A 22,649-nucleotide genomic window follows, 5' to 3' on the forward strand; every position below is an offset into this window, starting at 1 on the left:
ATCACACTTCTGTGAAATCAACCTGTCCAGTTATGAAGCAATGCCGATTGTGAATCTATTTCTCCTGCTGTTGTGCCAATTTAACAGACAACAGTTATAAATGATAGGCAATTAGCAAAGCAACCCCTATAAAGGATTCTTTCTGCAGGTGATGACCACGTGTCATTTCTCTGTTTTCATCCTTTTTGGCTGTTTCGGTCACTATTGCATTTCGTCATTGCTCTCACCCCTAGAGGTTGCTCAGGTAGTGCAGCTCATCCAGGATGGCACATTAATGCGAGCTGTGGCAAGAAAGGTATCTGTGTCTGTCGGCACAGTGTCCAGAGCAATGGGCAGATACCAGGAGACAGGCAGTACACCAGGAGTCGTGGAGGGGGCTGTAGGAGGGCAACGACCCAGCAGCAAAACCGCTACCTCCTCTATTGTGCAAGGAGGAAGAGGAGGAGTGGTGCCACAGCTCTGCAAACTGACCTCCAGCAGGCTACTAACATCCATGTGTCTGCTCAAAGTGTCAGAAACGGACTCCATGAAAGTGGTATGAGGGCCCGACGTCCACAAGTGGGTGTTGTCAGGGCTGCCCCTAAAAATTTCAGGGCCCCATACTGGCCAAATTTTCGGGGCCCCCTTGAGACTCCTCCCAGGTTCCACCACAGCCTCGCCTCCACGCTCCACCCCTCGAACTGTCCACAGTCCCACCGCTCTCTCTTGGAAAAACTCCACTTCTCACCTATCACACATTAACAGTTCCCATCACCAGATCACACATATAGCCGGCAGCTTTTGTTTTGGCCAAAAGATTTTTTAAGCCGCCACCATAACACGGTAGACACTTTTGGCCAGGCCCTACTCTTCTGTAACCTATTAAATATTTGTTAAAATATGCAATACAATTTAGGTATATTTTTATTTATTTTTCAATTTTTAAAATGACCAATAATATCACATTCAAGAACAAATACCACTACACCATGTCCAGACCACATATATTACCACCACAGAGATCGAATAACAGACAGGGAACAAATACCACAACACCATGACCAGACCACATATTACCACCAATGACCGAATAATATCACATACAAGGAACAAATACCACCACACCATGACCAGACACCATATTGCCACCACATAGTGACCAAATAGCACATACAAGGGAAAAATACCGCAACACCACGTCCAGACCACATATTACCACCACATAGTGACTGAATACTACAATACTGATCAGTAGGGTTGAGCGACCTTCACTTTTATAGGATCGGGTCGGGTTTCACGAAACCCGACTTTTGGAAAAGTCGGGTCGAGTGAAATCGGCCGATCCTATAAAAAAGTCGGGGTCGGCCGAAACTCGAAACCCAATGCAGTGCATTGGGTTTCCATGGTTCCCAGGGTCTGAAGGAGCGGAAACTCTCCTTCAGGCCCTGGGATCCATATTTAAGTGTAAAATATAGAATTAAAATAAAAAATATCCTTATACTTACCCTCTGACGCGCCCTGGTACTAACCGGGAACCTTCCTTCCTTAGAATCAGCCTTCCAGGACCTTCGGTGACGTCGCGGGTGACGTCGCGGCTTGTGATTGGCCGCGCGGCCGCCCATGTGACCGCTCGCGCGGCCAATCACAAGCCGCGACGTCACCCGCGACGTCACCGAAGGTCCTGGAAGGGCTGATTCTTTGGAAGGAAGGCTGTCGGAAGGAAGCAGGGCGCTTCCGAGGGTGAGTATATTCCTATTAGGTATATACTCACCCTCGGAAGCGCCCTGCTTCCTTCCGACAGCCTTCCTTCCTAAGAATCAGCCCTTCCAGGACCTTCGGTGACGTCGCGGGTGACGTCGCGGCTTGTGATTGGCCGCGCGAGCGGTCACATGGGCGGCCGCGCGGCCAATCACAAGCCGCGACGTCACCGCGACGTCACGGCAAGGTCCTAGAAGCGCGGATTCGAAGGAGGAAGGCTGCCGGTTAGTACCAGGGCGCGTCAGAGGGTAAGTATTGCAATATTTTTTATTTTAATTCTATATTTTACACTTTAATCTGAATTCCGATACCAATTCCCGATATCTTAAACATATCGGGAATCGGGATCGGAATTCCGATTCCAGATTCAAAAGATCGCCGACTTCATGGCCGACCCCCCACTGGGGTCGGGTCGGGTTTCATGAAACCCGACCTTGCCAAAAGTCGGCGACTTTTGAACAATTTCGACCCGTTTCGCTCAACTCTACTGATCAGTAATAAAAAAAAACACAATACTATCACCATCAGTGCCATTATACACAGGAGATCTGTACTTAGTATGCAGTGTCTGTGTACAGGTAATAGTGATCACTGTTGGTATTATACACAGGAGCTCTGTATATAATGTATAGGTATTACAGTGATCACTGGTGACATTATACAGAGGACCTCTGTATACAGTGTATAGTGTCAGTGTATAGGTAACACACTGACTCACCAGTGATGTCTTTAGGTGAAGTCCTTCATCTTTGTTTTTCATCCAGCGCAGATCTCCATCACTTATTGCAGCCAGGGCTCATCTCTGCAGGAAATAACACAGTTATCTCGAGCTCCGCTTGTAGAACACATTAATTTTTCCCAACTTATACATTACACCACATGAAGAAAAAAAGGTGACATAGTATCACTCTACACAGTAACAGGACCGCCCCCCCATTTAAAGCAGTATACTCAAAAAATAAAATAAATACATCACTGCAGTAATAATATGCCTTAATTAGCCCCTATGGTAATAATATTTGCCATCCTGGCCCCCGTGTGTCTCATTCCTGGCGTCAGCCTTTTGTTCTCCCATCCTGCCCTCATGAGTATCCATTCTGCCCATATGATCTCCCCATCCTGACCCATCTGTCTCCATCGTATCCATCCTGCCCCCATGATCCAATCATGCCCTGTATCTCCATTATGCCCCCTATGTCTCCAGCATTCTGCCCCCAATGTGTCCAGCATTCTGCCACCAAAGTGTCTCCAGCATTCTGCCACCAAAGTGTCTCCAGCATTCTGCCCCAGTGTCTCCAGCATTCTGCCCCAGTGTCTCCAGCATTCTGCCCCAGTGTCTCCAGCATTCTGCCCCAGTGTCTCCAGCATTCTGCCCCAGTGTCTCCAGCATTCTGCCCCAGTGTCTCCAGCATTCTGCCCCAGTGTCTCCAGCATTCTGCCCCCAGTGTGTCCAGCATTCTGCCCCAGCGTGTCCAGCATTCTGCCCCAGCGTGTCCAGCATTCTGCCCCAGCGTGTCCAGCATTCTGCCCCAGCATGTCCAGCATTCTGCCCCAGCGTGTCCAGCATTCTGCCCCAGCGTGTCCAGCATTCTGCCCCAGCGTGTCCAGCATTCTGCCCCAGCGTGTCCAGCATTCTGCCCCAGCGTGTCCAGCATTCTGCCCCAGCGTGTCCAGCATTCTGCCCCAGCGTGTCCAGCATTCTGCCCCAGCGTGTCCAGCATTCTGCCCCAGCGTGTCCAGCATTCTGCCCCAGCGTGTCCAGCATTCTGCCCCAGCGTGTCCAGCATTCTGCCCCAGCGTGTCCAGCATTCTGCCCCAGCGTGTCCAGCATTCTGCCCCCAATGTCTCCAGCATTCTGCCCCTAATGTTTCTCCAGCATTCTGCCCCTAATGTTTCTCCAGCATTCTGCCCCTAATGTTTCTCCAGCATTCTGCCCCAGTGTCTCCAGCATTCTGCCCCCAGTGTGTCCAGCATTCTGCCCCAGTGTGCCCAGCATTTTGCCCCAGTGTGTCCAGCATTCTGCCCCACTGTGTCCAGCATTGTGCCCCAGTGTCTCCAGCATTGTGCCCCAGTGTGTCCAGCATTGTGCCCCCAGTGTGTCCAGCATTGTGCCCCCAGTGTGTCCAGCATTGTGCCCCCAGTGTGTCCAGCATTGTGCCCCCAGTGTGTCCAGCAGTCTGCCTCCAGTGTGTCCAGCATTGTGCCCCCAGTGTGTCCAGCATTGTGCCCCCAGTGTGTCCAGCATTGTGCCCCCAGTGTGTCCAGCATTGTGCCCCCAGTGTGTCCAGCATTATGCCCCCAGTGTGTCCAGCATTGTGCCCCCCAGTGTGTCCAGCATTGTGCCCCCAGTGTGTCCAGCAGTCTGCCTCCAGTGTGTCCAGCATTGTGCCCCAGTGTGTCCAGCAGTCTGCTTCCAGTGTGTCCAGCATTGTGCCCCAGTGCCTCCAGCATTGTGCCCCAGTGTCCAGCATTGTGCCCCAATGTGTCCAGCATTGTGCCCCAGAGCCTCCAGCATTGTGCCCCAGTGCCTCCAGCATTGTGCCCCAGTGTCTCCAGCATTCTGCCCCCCACCCGGTGTCTCCAACATTCTGCCCCGGGGCCCCCCGGATCGCCGCTCTCAATAATAATAAAAAAAAAAATTCTCACATGGCCGCGCTCCTGCGGCGTAGGCGAAGCTCCCTCCACTCAGCTGAAGCGCGCACTCGCCGGTGACTTACAATGACGTCAGACGCCGGCAACGTGCGCGCTGCGGCTGACGTCAGCTGCCAGCCTCCGATTGGCTGGCGGCTGTTAACTATTGACGTGCGGGCACGGGCCCGCACATCAATAGCTTTGCTGTTGCAGCGCAGCTACGGGCCTGGTTTAGCCTGCCGGTAGGGGCCCGGTGAGCAGATGAGACGGGGCCCGACGCAGGCCACCTCTGCCCACCGGGCCCAGTATGCCAGTCAGGGCAGTAATGCCCTGATGGCGGCCCTGGGTGTTGTGCTTACAGCTCAACACCATGCAGGATGATTGGCATTTGCCATAGAATGCCAAGATTGGCAGATTCAGCATTGGCACCATTAGCTCTTCATGGATGAGAGAAGGTTCACAATAAGCACATGACAGAGTCTGGAGATGCCATGGAGGACGTTCTGCTTCCTGTAACATCCTCCAGCATGACCGGTTTGGCAGTGGGTCAGTAATGGTGTGGGGAGGAATTTCTTCCTTCCATGTGCTAGCCAGAGGTAGCCTGACTGCCATTAGGTACCGGGATGAGATCCGCAGACCCACTGTGAGACCATATGCTGGTGCACTGGGCCCTGGGTTCCTTCTGTTGCATTGACAGTGGTAGGCCTCATGCGGCTGAAGTGTGTCAGCAGTTCCTGCAAGATGAAGGCATTTATGCTATGGCCTGAATCCAGACCTGAATCCAATCAAGCACATCTGGGACATCACGTCTCCTTCCATCCACCAGTGCCACATTGCACCACAGACTGTCCAGGAGTTGACTAAAGGTACCGTTACACTAAACGATTTACCAACGATCACGACCAGCGATACGACCTGGCCGTGATCGTTGGTAAGTCGTTGTGTGGTCGCTGGGGAGCTGTCACACAGACAGCTCTCTCCAGCGACCAACGATCAGGGAAAAGACTTCGGCATCGTTGAAACTGTCTTCAATGATGCCGAAGTCCCCCTGCAGCACCCGGGTAACCAGGGTAAACATCGGGTTACTAAGTGCAGGGCCGCGCTTAGTAACCCGATATTTACCCTGGTTACCATTGTAAAAGTAAAAAAAAAAAAACAGTACATACTCACATTCTGATGTCTGTCACGTCCCCCGGCGTCCACAGGGTTAAAACTGCTTTCGGCAGGAGCGCTGCTAATGCATGCGCTCCGGCCGAGAGCTTCCCTGCACTGACTGTCAGCGCCGGCAGTAACAGCGGTGACATCACCGCTGTGCTCTGCTTTACGGTACCCTGGTTACAAGTGAACACATCGCTGGATCGGCGTCACACACGTCGATCCAGCGATGACAGCGGGTGATCAGCGACCCAAAAAAAGGTCCTGATCATTCCCCAGCGACCAACGATCTCCCAGCAGGGGCCTGATCGTTGGTCGCTGTCACACATAACGAGATCGTTAGCAGGATCGTTGCTACGTCACAAAAAGCGTGACGTTGCAACGATATCCTTAACGATATCGTTATGTGTGAAGGTACCTTAATGTTTAATCCAGGTCTGGGATGAGATACTTCAAGATAACATCAGGACCATGCCCAGGCATTTTTTTTTGGGGGGGGAGGGGGGCATATAGGCATGTGAAGGGCACACACTGCTAAGAATAATTTCCTTGTCTTTGATTTACATTGATCATTTTTAGGTTTTATTGTTCTCAACACATTTCACTATGTAATGAATACAGATTTGGAACTGCAATATTTCATTCAGTGATATCTAGGTTGTGGTATTTTAGTGTTCCCTTTATTTTTTTGAGCAGTGTATTTCTGATATGAACACACACTTATATATTAAGTATGATCGATAAATTAGAAGGAAAACAATTACGGTAAATTAGTAGGTAACCATGTAACATGTTTTGCGCAGTGGACCCCTCTCTATGATGCAGATAAGTGTATGAACAGAGTTGTATTTCTGTAAAAGCCCCTTTAACACTGCATATAATGACATCTACACCAAAATATTCTGATGACCATGCTGCTAATATATTTCTTACTGCAGTGGATAAGAGCCAAGTGATTTCCATTTCTTCCTAAAATCTGCAGAAATTAGACTTGAACAAATTCTTTAATGCCTCCCTCTTCCATAGTACCTGTCTCTTGTCAGATATGCTGTTTCGACCTATAGGATATATTTCTCCTTCACCTCACTGGGGGACACAGACAGTGGGTGCATGCTGCTGCCAATAGGAGGCTGACACTAAGTGATACAAAGAAAGCTCGCTCCTCCCCTGCAGTATACACCCTCCTGCTGGCTCTCAGCTAACCAGTTCTTGCTTAGTGTCTGTAGGAGGCACATGGGTCTGGTTCAGACCCCAACGTTTTTATTTAACTTTTCTGTAAATTTTTATTTTTTAATTAACGGAGTGAAGGGGGCGACGGATCCTTTCAAGGTTCCGATCTCCCCCGAACCATCAACAGGCGAGAACGTGGAGTGTCACCTCCCCGTACCCTCTCCTGCAACGTGGGAAGCCATGCCTGAGCTCACTTCAGGGGCGACGGTTCCTTCGAGTCCCGTTCTCCCCACACCAGCAACAGGCGACCACATGGTGTCGCCTCCATGTATCCTCTCCTGGAGCCAGGCCTATTGCCGGACAACTGGCCCTGTCCACCCCGGACTGAACTCCGTGGATATGCAGAGGCTCCTCTCTATGGCGTCCGAGCAGCCCCCACTGTCCCACCACTGTGAAAGCGGATGGCACAAGAAGGCGGACGGTTCCTCTCCACCTCCCTAACAAAGGGATGGTGGATTGAGGTTTTTCCCTCTATCCCTGCACCTGCAGCAGAACAGTAGAGTGCGCGCGCTTCCTCGGCGCTGAAACCCAGTCATTGCGGTGGCTCCATGCCGAGACGCGCACCGATGGTGAGTGGATCCAGTCAGCTATGGGCCTCTGCAGTGGGATATTCACATGCTGACAGGCAGCCTCAGCTTCCCTGTGGCCCACCTCCCTGAGGTAACGCTTCGGCCGGCTGCAGAAATTTAGCCCCCGGCTTCGCCCGATGTGTAGGCCGCATCCCGGAAGCCTTGCCCGCACTATGGCGCACTAAGGCGGCTCCGCCCACCTTTTCTGGTGCTGCTTCCCTCGGCAACCCTGGTATTGCTCACACAGGTTGCAGAAATTTAGGCCCCTGCTTGGGCCTATTCATGGAAGTCACAAGGCTCCGCGCACATAGCGTTTCTGGCTCCGCCCCCCAAATTTAGCGCCTCTCGCTCTCTGCAAGACTTTACCACCTCTGCAACTCCGGGTGGCCATCTTGGTCCAGCCTGCCAACACACACGGGCTATGGTTTTGTATTAATAACGACTGCAACCGAGTAAGGAAGTACTGCATAAAGGTACATGACCAGTATTCCCTGGTCTTAAGGGCACATGACCAATATTCCTTTGTCTTAAAGGCATATGACCAGTCCGAAGTCGGTCACCCTAAATGAGCTCAGGAGCCCGCCGCCGCCGATCCCAGCTTATCCCAGAGTACCTAGTTCCCTGAGTGGGCTTCGTCACTGCCGCAACCCATGGATTCTCTGACAAGAGATTGAAACCCTCCGTCAACCCTCTGTGGCTCGGAGTGCTCGCAGGATCAATATAGATGTCCCTTTCCTCGATGCGAGCCGTCGGCTAGCAGGAGCCGCAAATTTTCTAGAAATGTACAGGCGTCTAGAAACGTACACGCGCCTAGAAAACCGAATTTATATTTTTTAATCCCTCACCAATGATTTGCTGAGAACAAGTCTCTGAATATGGATCGGATATTGCCTTGGTTCTGGACGCACCAGAACTTCAGAAAAGGAAGGATTCGCCTATTTATATCATCAAGCAATCTCTGTAGATTGACGAGGACTTCGGTTCTACTCTAGATCATGCAGCGTCCCTCATGAGGAAACTAAACTCCCTCGCAGAGCTTTTGCCATTCACCCGGACAGGTCGCATCCGGATAAGTGATCCACTGGACAGAAACCTCTGCAAGCGCGGTATCCTTTTTTTTTAAGCCAATTTCAAATACGCGGGGAATCCACGCCACGTATACCCACCTAAGATGCGAGATGCCATGCTTGGTCTGATTCTTAAGGGCGACGGGTCCTTTTAAAGGGCACCGATCTCCTCACACCATCGATAGACGAGCACATGGAGTGTGGCCTCCATATATCCTCTTCTACAGCCAAGCCTAACGCCGGACAACCAGCCCTGTCCACCCTGGGACCTTAACTCTGTGGATGTACAGAGGCTCCCTTTTTGGCGTCCAAACACACCCTCTGCATCTACACTATTTAGCAGATGATGCAAGAAGGCAGACAATCCCTCTCCACTTCCCTGTTAAGAGGATGGTGGATTGAGGGTTCATAATTTTATCTCCGCACCGTCAAAAGAGAGCGGCGATAGTAAGAGATGGTTTTTCCTAACCTGCATGCAGCCGCGCATTCTGCCACTCGGCATATTAACCAGGTAGAATCTCCTGTGGTATACCTACCAGTATCCCTACCCGATGGGTCATCAATTAAAAATACAACGGACTGTCAGATAGCAAATCTAGTTTGTTCCGTCTTGCAGCCTCCAGTTCAGCGCTCTACCCTTCCTTAGCTGCCGCATGTGTTGCTAGAGCAATGGTCTCCTGGTCAGAGACCTTAACTATTTTGATTTCCTATAGACTCAACCAGCAGTGGATCAATTGTCCAGGACGGTCTAGATCTATGGGATCTTGGTTCCAAAATGGGGACCGAAAAGTAAAACCGACCCTGAACCTCAAACTTCTACCAAACTTGACAAGGTCCCCCTTCTTCGGATGGAGTTCCTCCGCTCAGCCATTACTTCAAGGAAGAAAGTGGAGTTTCTGGAATCCACCGACATTCGGGATGCTTACCTTCACATTCCTATGTTTTCCCCTCTTCAAAAATTCCTTCGCTTTCCCTTCCGCGAACAGCATTTTCAAATCACCACATTGTCCTTTGGCCTTGCTACTGCACCCAGAGTGTTCGCAGGGGTTATGGCGGCTGTCACGTTCCTCTTGCACTCCAGAGGCATGGTCGTCCTATCCTATCTGGTCGACTTTCTAGATGCTCTTCCAGCCCTGCGCTGAGTCGTCTATATCTCTTGCTATACCCTCTCTCTCCTAGGCTGGCAGCTAAACTTAGCCCAGCAGATATCCTTTTTTGAGGATGATCCTGGAATCTTCCAGAAGGTTGGTGATTCTCCCTTGAGACAAGGCCGTGGCCCTTCAACAGGGAGCTTGCGCACTTGTTCACTCACCCCCTCATTCCATTCGATTTGCTAGGAGGGTTCTGAGGAAAATTGGTGATGACAATGGAAGCAAAACGCTCCGCTCCTCTCGTTTTCTGCTGGTCAATCAGGCTTTCAGAGGGTAGTCTCTGAGCTCCTTTCTCATCCAGGGGAGATCCTTTCTCCCAGTTCAATGGTTATTAGTGACTACCGATGCCAGTCCTCTTCACCTGATCATTGTTCTGGGGATCCGAACGGTACGGCTAGTTCTACGGCAGGTCCACTGCCTTCTGGCAGGTCACCCCATCCATTTCAATTGGACAATCCATTTTGCAGGTACCCACGGTCAGGGTTCATGGCCGAGGTACCTCACATTCTCTGTTGTGCCACGATCTATCATTTGGTGATCCCGGCACTACACATCTCAGGAGTAGAACTCTGGGCGGCGGACACTGTCAGGGTCCTGCCACATGTGAGTGGGAACTTCACCCGGAAGTCTTCCATCAGATCTGTCTTCTCTCGAGCACTCCAGATGTAGGTCGCATGGCATCCAGACTGAATGCCAATGTACTCTAAGTTCATGGTTCGGCCTCCAAGTCCAAAAGCCATCGCAGTGCATGCTCTGGTCCTTCTATTGTACCAGTTTCCTTCACCCCTCTTCCACTACTTCCGAGATCTTTTCGGAAGCAGGAAGGGCCCCAGTGATCCTGAGAGATCCGCACTGACCAAGTCAGGTTTTTTTCTCGTTTGCGAAACTAGTATTCTTCTGTCTTATTGCAACAAAACTGCAAATATGGACTTCCTCACAGGGAGTCTTCACATGTGGTTCTTCCCTATCGCATACCGTTAGATCTTTGGGACCTTAATGATCCTGGGAGTCTTACAGTAGACTCCTTTTGATCCGAACAGACTTTACTATCAGGGAAGGTCGCCCCTTTTTTCTCTGCGATCTCCTCATCCTGACGAGTCTTCGGAGCTAGCCGCTCTGTTCTTTCAGACCTTTTTCACTTATTACCATCAAGGCAAGGTTGCCCTCAGGCCATCCCCGTCCCTTGTTACCAAGGTGGTATTGTATTCCCACAGTTAGGAGGGCATCGTTCCTCCCTCATCTCTTTCCGCACCAGTCCACATAACGGAACGGGTTCCCAATATTCTGAATGTGGTGAGTGCCCTGAGTAAGTACGTCTCGAGGACGGCATCCTTCCGAAGGTTGGACACTTGATTTGGGCTACCTCACTGTAAGAGGACGGCTTCCTGACGGTTACAGGATGGGTTTAGCTGTTTCATCGGCCATGTTAACTTGGTGGATTTGTTACACCATCCATGAGTCCTTCCATGTTAGATGTCAGCCTGTCTATCGAGGTTTCTTGGATTCTAGGCACCAGGCTTCGGCACAGCATGCCTGCAAGCTTGCGAGGTCGTCCAGTCTGCATGCATTCTTGAAGCACTATAATTCCCAGACTTCCATAGATCTGAGTCTGGACAGGCGGACTCTGCAGGCCGAGGTGTCGCGCTTGTAAGTAGCGATTGCACAGGGCGTGATCTGATGTTGTCCCCACCCAAGGACTGCTTTGGGATGTCCCACGGTCTGTGTCCCCCAATAAGGCATAGGAGAAATAGGGATTTTTGTGTACTCACCGTAAAATCCTTTTCACCGAGCCGTTCATTGGGGACACAGCTCCCACCCTATTATTAGCTTGTGTTTGTTTTATAATTTAACATGCTATTCTCTCATATATAATGTGACATGCTATACGCTCATATATTGTTTATTGATCTCCTACTGCTTTTGCACCGAACTGGTTAGCTGAGAGCCAGCAGGAGGGTGTATACTGCAGAGGAGGAGCTAACTTTGTTTGTATCACTTAGTGTCAGCCTCCTAGTGGCAGCAGCATACACCCACGGTCTGTGTCCCCCAATGTATGGCCAGAGAAAAGGATTTTACGGTGAGTACACAAAAATCCCTATTTCCTGACTAGTTTTATTGTACACAGCCAACCTCTTCCTATTGATCTCGTCCATCCTCGGAGCCCGGACGGCTGGAGCCCACACACAGTTTGTGCAGTGGTTTATGGAGGAATGTGTGGAGAGCCTGGAGCAGGGAGGGAAAGGTGGGATCCTTCAGTTCATGCCTTTCAGCATGGTGAGTAAGGATTGTGTTTTTATTTGTGACGGTCAGTGATTACATTAGATCTCCTTGTGCTCTGTTCATTATAAAGTTGAGCAGAAGTTTCCCCTCCCCCCCACACATAGTGGCCGGAGTACCACCATGCAGGAATACTCCTGGTTTATTATTTGTACTTTATTTTAATTTATTCTTTTTTCTTCTTCTCAGGTCTCTGAATTGGTTAAAGTGTCCACGCTCTCAAGTCCTAAGATTGTGCTGGCCATCACTGACTTGACTCTTCCTCTTGGGAGGAGAGTAGCTGCCAAAGCATTGACAGCCCTCTGAGCATCTATGAACCATTTTCCTCTCTTTCTACCAGCTAGCCAATTTCTTCAAGCTATTTGCCTTGTCTATACAATATGCAACAGTTTTTATGAAGCCCATAGATCCACTCTCATCTTGTGAGATACTACCACGTTCAATTGCAGTAGACCCTGGTTGAGCCATTTTAAACATTTTACCTCGATTACAGAAGACCCATTGGGAGAGTCTTTATTTGCACTTAGTAGAAGGGACATAGCTTTGTTATGGGATTTGGAAATATTTTACCAATTTACTTGTCAAATGGGGGTGGCCTATCAGAAATAGGTGTGGCTAATGACAGGGGTGTGGTCAGAAGTACCGCACGGTGCTCCAGAGTTTTGGCACAAATTCTAAGTGCCAACCTATAGATGGTGTACAGTTACACTAGAAAGTCTGAAGATGCTTCCGATTTATTTTCCAGCATGAGCCACATCGATAGGTTTACTGCCTTTTTAGACTGCGTAGTCTACATTTACACTGCTTGAAAATTAGACAGGCTTAGTAAATGTGCCCTGCTTTGTTGGATTACTTACTGTTCCATACTGTAGTCTCCTATTAAAATGCTAAACGCCTTTCTGGAGCACATGAAATGAGTTTATACCTGTGGCAGATGAATATGTAATACAGATCATTTTGATGACTTGGTGAAGGATTTTCCATTTCTGGGGAAGAAAACTTTCCATCAAAATGGGGTAACACCATCTATAGAAAAATACAAAACCAGCATCTGCCTATATCTGCAGTGACCGGAGCTGGCTCCGATATTTGCAGTTTAACCATTTAAATGCCACTCTCAATCTTAGACAGCCATATAAATGATGTCATTGCTGGTGCGCTTTCTACCGCCTCCCATCTCCCCCCCTTAAACACTATCCCGGGGAACCAATGGGTCACCATGGCAGCCAGGGGCCTGCTGAGGCCCCCCCGTATCTGCTATGTTAGTCCTCTTGTGAAGCTCAGCCACCAGATGGGCTTCATTGGAGAACCTCGATTTCCCTATATATTGTGGTATTGCATTATAATAATATAAACAAGGCCAGACATATGACTGGTACAGGGGCCCAAGAAGCATGGGGGCCCTCTTCCACCTCTAAGTGGTAAACACATACACCTTATTAGACTGTAAAGGACTCATATTCTGTTTTTGTACAGAGGCCTTTTTGTGTCAGGGGACACCAAACGGCCTAAAGTTATATAAAAAATAAAAGTGAAAAATATTAAAAGAAGATATAAAGATTAAATTGCTACCCTTAAAGCATAAAGAAGTTTTAAAAAAAAATCTATTTGGGGTGATCAAGTCTAGAAAAGTCTGTTCTATCAAAATGTAAAATCATTTTAATGGAACATTAAATTCTGAAAAATCAAAATGCCAGAATAGCCATTTTTCAGTTGCCACACTTCACACCCCAGAATTACAATGACAAGTGATGAAAACGTCATATGTACTCCAAAATGGTGTCAATAAAAAACCTCTAAGCACTAAGCCATCTGCATGGAAGGAGAATAAAAAAAGTTGTCTCTCATAAAACGACCACATAAAAACATGTTTTAATTTTTTTTTTGGAAAGTTATTGTATTTTTTTCCAATAAAGTCTAAAAAAAAAACAACATTAAGTTTAGCATTGCTGTAATTGTAATGACCAGGATAATCATATTTAGGGGTAATTTTTAGTGAAGAGTGAATGCCGTAAAAACAATCTCCCAACCCCAAAAGATAAAAAATTTAGGAATAATTTCTTTTTTTTTTTTTAACCATTTTAGTCCCACATTTTTCATTGCATTATATGGTAAAATGTATGTACTCATCCAAAACTGTTAACAGAAAGATAATTTGTCTCTTGGAATAATGCGTTAACTGAGTTGTTTGCGCATCTACGTTTTTTTTTTCTCCTTCTTCCAAGAGCCATAACTTTAATTTTTCCTTAAACAACTGGATGAGGTCTTGTTTTTTTTGTGGGATGAGTTGTTTTGAATTACACTATTCATTTTATCCCACAATGCACTGGAAAATGGTAAAGAAAAATCCAAGTGAGATAAAATGGAGAAAAAAAACACGTAGATTTGTGGGGTTTTTTGTAGTATTCATTCTTTGGTAGAAATTACCCTGAAACACGATTTTCCAGGTCATTAGGATTATGGTGATACCAAACTTGCATACATGTTTTTTTTGAGTAGTAAAAAAAATGACTAACTTGAAAAAAAAATAAAAGTAAGTTTGTGTGGTCATCCTCCAAGACCTGTAACATGTTTATTTTTCCGTCAGTTGAGCTGTTTGAGGGCTTGTTTTTGAGTGGTTAGTAGTGATGAGCGAGTGTGCTCAGATAAGATGTTATCCGAGCATGCTTGAGTGCTGATAGAGTATCTTCAGCGTGCTCTAGTACTATGTTAGATTCACCTTGGCTGCATGTCAATTTTGGATGCATACAACATTATCACTCTTCATTGCTTTTTTTTTTTTTTTCAGAGAGGAGTGGTTGGTGAAAAACAGCAATTCCGCCTTTTTGATTTTTTTTTCTTTGCAACTTTTACCGTATGGGTTAATTAATTTTGGGGTTTGATGGATCATGTTTTTACGGACACAGCAATACCAAATATGAACCAACAATCATTGCATTGCCACTGTATTGTGACTGAGCATTACAGCAGTACCATGGTGGCAGTAGTGGAGGCCTTCAGCATGCTCAAGCAGCCAACGTAACTCATCCGTGCCCCACAATCACGTTGAGGGTGGCTGATAAAAGTCAGTGCGTGTGTACATTCGTTAGTGTTTAATTTAAACGCCACTCTGAGATTGACGGTGGCATTTTACGGCAGTGATCGGAGCTCAGCTCTGGCTGCTTCTGTTAGAGGCAACAAAGCCAGCATCTACCGTGAGTGGAGGGAGCTCGGCTCCTGGGCCCTCTTCATGTGTGGTCACTCCTAAAATGATGTACATATACGTCATATTGTGTTAACTGGGTTAGAAAGAAAAAATTAGGTAGAGTGATCTTCTAATGAAAAAAATATTGCACTCTGTAATCATGAAAACTACTACTGTAATTCCAGAATGGAAGGTCTTAAATGAGTTGTCTACTACTCAGACAACCACTTCTCAATTCCTATGTTGCCCCTTTGTAAAATAAAACTTATACTCCCCTCCGGTGCCATACCAGCAGTGTCAGCACTGGCTCTCCCGGGGATCACATAACATTGTCACGCAATCCTTGTGACCAATCTCTCTGGCTTCAATCTACTTGCTGTCAGATGGATTGCATACACCCGGAGGTAGTGCGAGAGCAGCAGCTCTCTGGGAGAGTGAAGCCATGTCAACAGGGATCACGTGACCCCAGGAGAGCCAGTGCTGGCACCCCTGGAATGGCGTCGGCACTGAAAGTGCATACAAGTGTTACTATTTTACAAGGGGGCAATCTAGGGATTAAGAACGAGTTGTTCGAGTAGTAGAGAACCCACTTAAAGAGAACTTGTGACTTCTGACATGCCTGTTTTAGTAAATTTTTGAATCTATTCTAAAACGACTATTTTGGCAATTTTTTTTTTTTTTTTGCCAAATTTGCACTAACAAAGAAACAACTGCTTTTCTATAGGAATATTGCTAAAACCCTTTTACACTACTCAGAATATATGAAGAATAACAAAAAATCACTAAGCAAAGAGCTTTTCAAGAAGTTGGATAGAATTTCTTCCTTTTTCTGAGCAGCACTAAAGGGTTAAGCGCTCTTTCATTGTGGAAATCTGTGATGGTCCAAAGTTATAGACCAGTGTGATACATGTCCTTTTTTAATAACAGAATATCACTTTGGCTGACCTTTTTAGAAGGTGACGGCATAATTAAAAACCCAAACAATGTTTTGACGTCAGTGTAAATATGTTGGTAAGTGCAGCAGAGGTCCACTACCTGCAGCTATGTGTCCAGATATCATCTGGTGCTGGGATTCAGGTCAGCTGTGGTCTACAGGATTCTATAGAATTAGGGTTTTTCAAATCATGTTGAAGGTTTACAAGAAATGCTGAATCATATATTTGCAGGAATGTGAGATTCTTTCCATTATACCATTGTTGCAATATATATATATTTTTTGTTTTTGATTAAAATTTCTTATGTGATTTTTACAAATGTATCATTTTCTATTCATTTATACTGTACAACGTTTATACTGCCCCGCCGGTCTTGATGAATCAGGAGCCTCTGACAAGTGGCTTGTGCCTCATCACAAATCTTAACATAGCTAGTGTAAGAAATGCCACAACTCATGAACTGTGACGTGAACCAAGAGACAATTCAAATCTATTGGCCCATGAAAAAAATCAGACAACTTGTGGGTTGTCCGATGCCACTCGTGGCTGTCCGATGCCACTCGTAGGCTTGCCATCCATGGGCTGTCCAACGCCATCTGTGGGCTGTCCGATTTTCATGTTTGATAGAAGCTTAAGATTTAATGGGTAATGTTTCTCCTTGTGGAGAGTGACAAGCCAGGTCTGACATGTCAGAGTGAGGAGACATATATGCCGTGCAATGCTCCTCTGGGAAACTAAATGTGCAAATTGTCTCTTCAGAGAGAAAGAGGACTTGAACTCTAGTGCCACCTATTGGAAGTAGAAATCCTAAAAGTCAATATCTATAGTTAATAGGGTCTTTAACTTGTCATCTTTCTCATTATATTGACCTGTTTCTACAAGATCTAGTAAAGTCTCTTCCTTCATATTTGAGAGATTCCACACAATTAATCGAGGAGCTGAGGGATATTGAATGGGAAGATAATTATTCCTTTATCTCATTGGATGTTAATTCATTATATTCGAACATAGATCACGAAATGGGGGTAAATGCAGTGGGTTTTTATTTAGCAAAGACAGAGATGCTCCCCGAACAAAGAGATTTTCTGCTAAAGGGTCTGAAATTCATTCTTGAACACAATGTGTTCATTTTTGAAGGCGTACTGTACTTACAGTTGCTCGGCACCGCGATGGGGACTCGGGTCGCGCCAAGTTTCGCAAACTTATTCATGGGGCGATTCGAGTCCTCATCGTCACTTTCTAAGCCTGTTTTCTATGACAAAATAAGGCTTTATAAGCGCTTCATAGATGATCTGATTATCATATGGAAGGGGACAGAGGAGGAAGCCGCACAATTCATAAAGGAGCTCAATAATAACACCTGGGGGATTACCTTTACATCACAAATTAATAAAGAAAAAATGGTATTTCTTGATTTAGAGATCAGCCATAGTGGTAAAAAAATCATCACGAAATCCCACTTCAAAAAAGTGGATTCAAATGGCTTTTTAGATTTCAATAGTGCACATTACAAGAAGTGGAAGGTTAATATACCCCACAGCCAATTTTATCGCATCAGAAAGAATTGTACGAGAGAATCTGATTATGTAGCTCAGTCTAAAATTTTAAAAAGAAAATTTAAAGAAAAAAGATACCCGAAAAATTTGATAAATGGTGCATATAGGGACAACAAAATAAAAACACAGGAAGAATGTTTAAAAGGAAAAACCAGGAAGGGGGACACTTTGACTACTGGTAAGGAAAAAAGTGATGATCGCTGGAAATTGAATTTTGTGACAACATTCAATAGGGGCAATAAAATCATAAGAACTGTGCTTTCTAAATATTGGTACATCTTGAAGCGTGACCCTGTCTTGGGAAAACATCTCCCTGATAAACCAGGGATTACATATAGAAGGGGGAAAACTTTGAAAAATTTGGTGGCCCCCAGTAAATTAAAAAAACAGTTGGATCCAAAAAGAAAAAACATTTATAAAAATAAGGATCAAACTTTATGTGGAGTTCTTCAAGGCACCGGAGTTTTTAAATGTAACTCCAAAAAATGTTGCACCTGTGGGATCCTAGATCATGGGGCTAAAACTATTAAATGCAATAATACTGGTGATGTCTTTGAAATCTCACAAAGACTCACCTGTAGTAGTGATCATGTTGTATATGTCATCACATGCAGTTGTGGTTTGCAGTATGTGGGACGCACTGTACAGACACTGCGGTCCCGCATTAATGGCCACAGAAATAGAGCAAAAAATGGCTTTTTAAAACATAGTCTCTCAAGGCATCTACTACTTAAACATAATAAAATTTTTAACATAAAAGTAACTCCAGTGGAGCAGATACCCTCTGGAGTTGCAAACAGGAATGCTCTTTTAAACAGGAAAGAAACGTTTTGGATATATCGTTTGGGAACATTATTTCCAAATGGATTGAATGATATCATAGAGAGAGTTTAGAGGATTTTTTTTTTTTTTTTTTTTTTCTTGTGATTTTTTTTTTTTTTTTTTTTATTCTTCTTGTGTTTTTTTTTTTTCTTCCCTTTGATATATTTTTTTATTTATTTTTATTTATTTATTTTTTTTTTTTTCTCTCTTTCTTGCATCAATGTTAACAAGGCTGTATCAATCAGTGGGTGTTTTCCTGAACTTGGTCCACACCCCAAATCAAGTTTCTGAGACTGGGATAAAAGGTGTGATACTATATATAAGTGTAATTGAATTTTATACTAGTAGGATTTGTACTGTGTTTTTATGATACCTGAAGAAGGATATATACTGTATCCGAAACGCGTTGTATCTCTTCTATTTTAAGTTATGAAATAAAAAAATATGAAATATCATCTTTGAATGTGAGTCCTGGGAAGCGCTGCCATTCATGGGCTGGATGTGCTTTTCTTAAAAGTCAATATCGACACTTTAACAAGCCTTGCCACATGACTTGGGATGAAAGCCAAACCAGAATCTCCTTAGTTTATGCTGTATCCTATAAACCAAGTGCATCCTTATAAACGCAGTGTTCCCGTGACTATCTCTGTCTGCAGCCAGGTGAGTCGATATACCACACTCTTTTAACCATTCTATTACCGGTTTGCCCTTATTAGTAGGTAGAAATGTCCCAGGGGGTTTCGGATTCGCTTTAAAAGACACCTGTCCACAAACTCAATCAGACTCCAACCTCTCCACCATGGCCATAAACCAAATAGGTCTAAGGACACCAGGGACAAAATTGTAGGCATGCACTAGGGATGGGCTACAGGACCATAGGCCTTCTTGATGAGAAGGCAACAACTGTTGGCGCAATTATTAAAAAATGGAATAAACAAAAGATAACTGCCAATCTTCCTCAGTTCAAGATCTCGCCACGTGGGGTAAGGATGATTTTGAGAAAGGTCAGGAATCATTACAGAACTACACGGAAGGACCTGGTCAATGACCTGAAGGGAGCTAGGCCCACATTACAGGTACACCATAATGGATTAAAATTTTGCACGGTACTCCATGTCCCCCTGCTCACGCCAGCACATGTCCAGGCCCGTTTGAAGTTTACCAATGACTATCTGGATGATACATAGTGGATGCTTTCCTGAAACGGAAAGTACTTGCAAGCAGCATAATACAAAGAATAGCAGGTTTACCCAGAATCCTTTGCAGTAGGCGGAGCTATGCAAATCATCTCTTTCCACCCCTGTCTAATCCACAGCGCTTGGAACCGCCAAGCGTGCAATGCTGCGGATTAGTTTCTAAATTTACACAGCCAACCAATTCCTACCTGTGGACACGTGTTTCGGGCTTTAGGCCCTCATCAGCACAGGGCTGGAATTGGTTGGCTGTATGGAGTGGGGCTCGGTGAGCAAGCGATACATACATGCTAGCCACCTTAGGGAGAGACCCAAGTTGGGCTAAATGTAGCGGGACGAAAGAGACCGAAAAGGATTCTGGGTAAACCTGCTATTCTTTGTATTATGCTGCTTGCAAGTACTTTCCGTTTCAGGAAAGCATCCACTATGTATTTCCTTTGAGTAGAGGGCTTTTCGGTCTCTTTCGTCCCGCTACATTTAGCCCAACTTGGGTCTCTCCCTAAGGTGGCTAGCATGTATGTATCGCTTGCTCACCGAGCCCCACTCCATACAGCCAACCAATTCCAGCCCTGTGCTGATGAGGGCCTAAAGCCCGAAACACGTGTCCACAGGTAGGAATTGGTTGGCTGTGTAAATTTAGAAACTAATCCGCAGCATTGCACGCTTGGCGGTTCCAAGCGCTGTGGATTAGACAGGGGTGGAAAGAGATGATTTGCATAGCTCCGCCTACTGCAAAGGATTCTGGGTAAACCTGCTATTCTTTGTATTATGCTGCTTGCAAGTACTTTCCGTTTCAGGAAAGCATCCACTATGTATTTCCTTTGAGTAGAGGGCTTTTCGGTCTCTTTCGTCCCGCTACATTTAGCCCAACTTGGGTCTCTCCCTAAGGTGGCTAGCATGTATGTATCGCTTGCTCACCGAGCCCCACTCCATACAGCCAACCAATTCCAGCCCTGTGCTGATGAGGGCCTAAAGCCCGAAACACGTGTCCACAGGTAGGAATTGGTTGGCTGTGTAAATTTAGAAACTAATCCGCAGCATTGCACGCTTGGCGGTTCCAAGCGCTGTGGATTAGACAGGGGTGGAAAGAGATGATTTGCATAGCTCCGCCTACTGCAAAGGATTCTGGGTAAACCTGCTATTCTTTGTATTATGCTGCTTGCAAGTACTTTCCGTTTCAGGAAAGCATCCACTATGTATTTCCTTTGAGTAGAGGGCTTTTCGGTCTCTTTCGTCCCGCTACATTTAGCCCAACTTGGGTCTCTCCCTAAGGTGGCTAGCATGTATGTATCGCTTGCTCACCGAGCCCCACTCCATACAGCCAACCAATTCCAGCCCTGTGCTGATGAGGGCCTAAAGCCCGAAACACGTGTCCACAGGTAGGAATTGGTTGGCTGTGTAAATTTAGAAACTAATCCGCAGCATTGCACGCTTGGCGGTTCCAAGCGCTGTGGATTAGACAGGGGTGGAAAGAGATGATTTGCATAGCTCCGCCTACTGCAAAGGATTCTGGGTAAACCTGCTATTCTTTGTATTATGCTGCTTGCAAGTACTTTCCGTTTCAGGAAAGCATCCACTATGTATTTCCTTTGAGTAGAGGGCTTTTCGGTCTCTTTCGTCCCGCTACATTTAGCCCAACTTGGGTCTCTCCCTAAGGTGGCTAGCATGTATGTATCGCTTGCTCACCGAGCCCCACTCCATACAGCCAACCAATTCCAGCCCTGTGCTGATGAGGGCCTAAAGCCCGAAACACGTGTCCACAGGTAGGAATTGGTTGGCTGTGTAAATTTAGAAACTAATCCGCAGCATTGCACGCTTGGCGGTTCCAAGCGCTGTGGATTAGACAGGGGTGGAAAGAGATGATTTGCATAGCTCCGCCTACTGCAAAGGATTCTGGGTAAACCTGCTATTCTTTGTATTATGCTGCTTGCAAGTACTTTCCGTTTCAGGAAAGCATCCACTATGTATTTCCTTTGAGTAGAGGGCTTTTCGGTCTCTTTCGTCCCGCTACATTTAGCCCAACTTGGGTCTCTCCCTAAGGTGGCTAGCATGTATGTATCTGGATGATACAAAGGAAGCATGTGAGAAGGTCATGTGGTCCAATGAGACCAAAATAGAACTTTTTGATATCAACTCCACTCGCCATGTTTGGAGGAAGAAGGCTGAGTAAAACCCAAAGAATACCATCCCAACTGCGCAGCATGGTGGGGAAAACGTCATACTTTGGGGATTCTTTTCAACAAAGGGGACAGGACGACTGCACCGTATTGAAGGGAGGATGGATGGGACCATGAATCGCAAGATTTTGGCTAACATCCTCCTTCCCTCAGTAAGAGCACTGAAGATGGGTCGTGGCTGGATCTTCCAGCTTGACAATGATCCGAAACACACAGCCACGGCAACTAAGTAGTAGTTCAGTAAGAAGCATTTTCAAGGTCCTGGAGTGTCCAGACCTGAACCCAATACAAGATCTTTCAAGGTAGCTGAAACTCAATATTGCCCAGCGACAGCCCTGAAACCTAAAAGATCTGGAGAAGATCTGTATGGAGGAGTGGGCCAAAATCCCTCTGCAGTGTGTGCAAACTTGGTCAAGAACTATAGGAAATTTCTGACCACTAATTACAAACAAAGGTTTCTGAACCAAATACTAAGTTCTGTTTATCTATTGTATCAAATACTTATTTTATGCAATAAAATGCAAATTATGTAAAAATCATACAATGTGATTTTCTGTTTGTTTTTTTTTGTTTGTTTTTAGATTTTCCCTTGCAAAATCGGCAGTGTAGCAAATACTTATTTTCCCTGATGTATGTAGGGATCCTACTCCCAAAGGATGTCTCCAGCCTATATGCTATGATTCTTTGTCACTTCCACATATTAAAATTTTTTTGAATTTTTCTCGACCAACAGGTGTCACAGGAGGAGGTTGTGCATATTCTGAAAGATCTTCCTTTGGGATCGGATTCGTTGACGTATTAACCCCTTTACCCCCAAGGGTGGTTTGCATGTTAATGACCGGGCCAATTTTTACAATTCTGACCACTGTCCCTTTATGAGGTTATAACTCTGGAACGCTTCAACGGATCCTGGTGATTGACATTGTTTTCTTGTGACATATTGTACTTCATACTAGTGGTAAAAT

The 22,649-nt window shown here is 45.9% G+C and overlaps 1 protein-coding gene across 1 annotated transcript in view; it reads left to right on the plus strand.

Moving 5' to 3' along the window:
- MED24 (mediator complex subunit 24) overlaps window positions 1-16,245 on the plus strand; it is a 115,375-nt gene extending 99,130 nt beyond the window's left edge. The window contains exons 25-26 of the mRNA XM_069751637.1: window positions 11,666-11,814; window positions 12,007-16,245. Coding sequence (XP_069607738.1) covers window positions 11,666-11,814; window positions 12,007-12,123 — 266 coding nt within the window. The 3' untranslated portion in view covers window positions 12,124-16,245. The remainder of the gene's footprint in view (window positions 1-11,665; window positions 11,815-12,006) is intronic.
- The last annotated feature ends 6,404 nt before the right edge of the window (window positions 16,246-22,649 follow it).

The sequence above is a fragment of the Ranitomeya imitator genome, chromosome 2 (assembly GCF_032444005.1).
Source record: "Ranitomeya imitator isolate aRanImi1 chromosome 2, aRanImi1.pri, whole genome shotgun sequence".
Classification (NCBI taxonomy): Eukaryota; Metazoa; Chordata; class Amphibia; order Anura; family Dendrobatidae; genus Ranitomeya; species Ranitomeya imitator.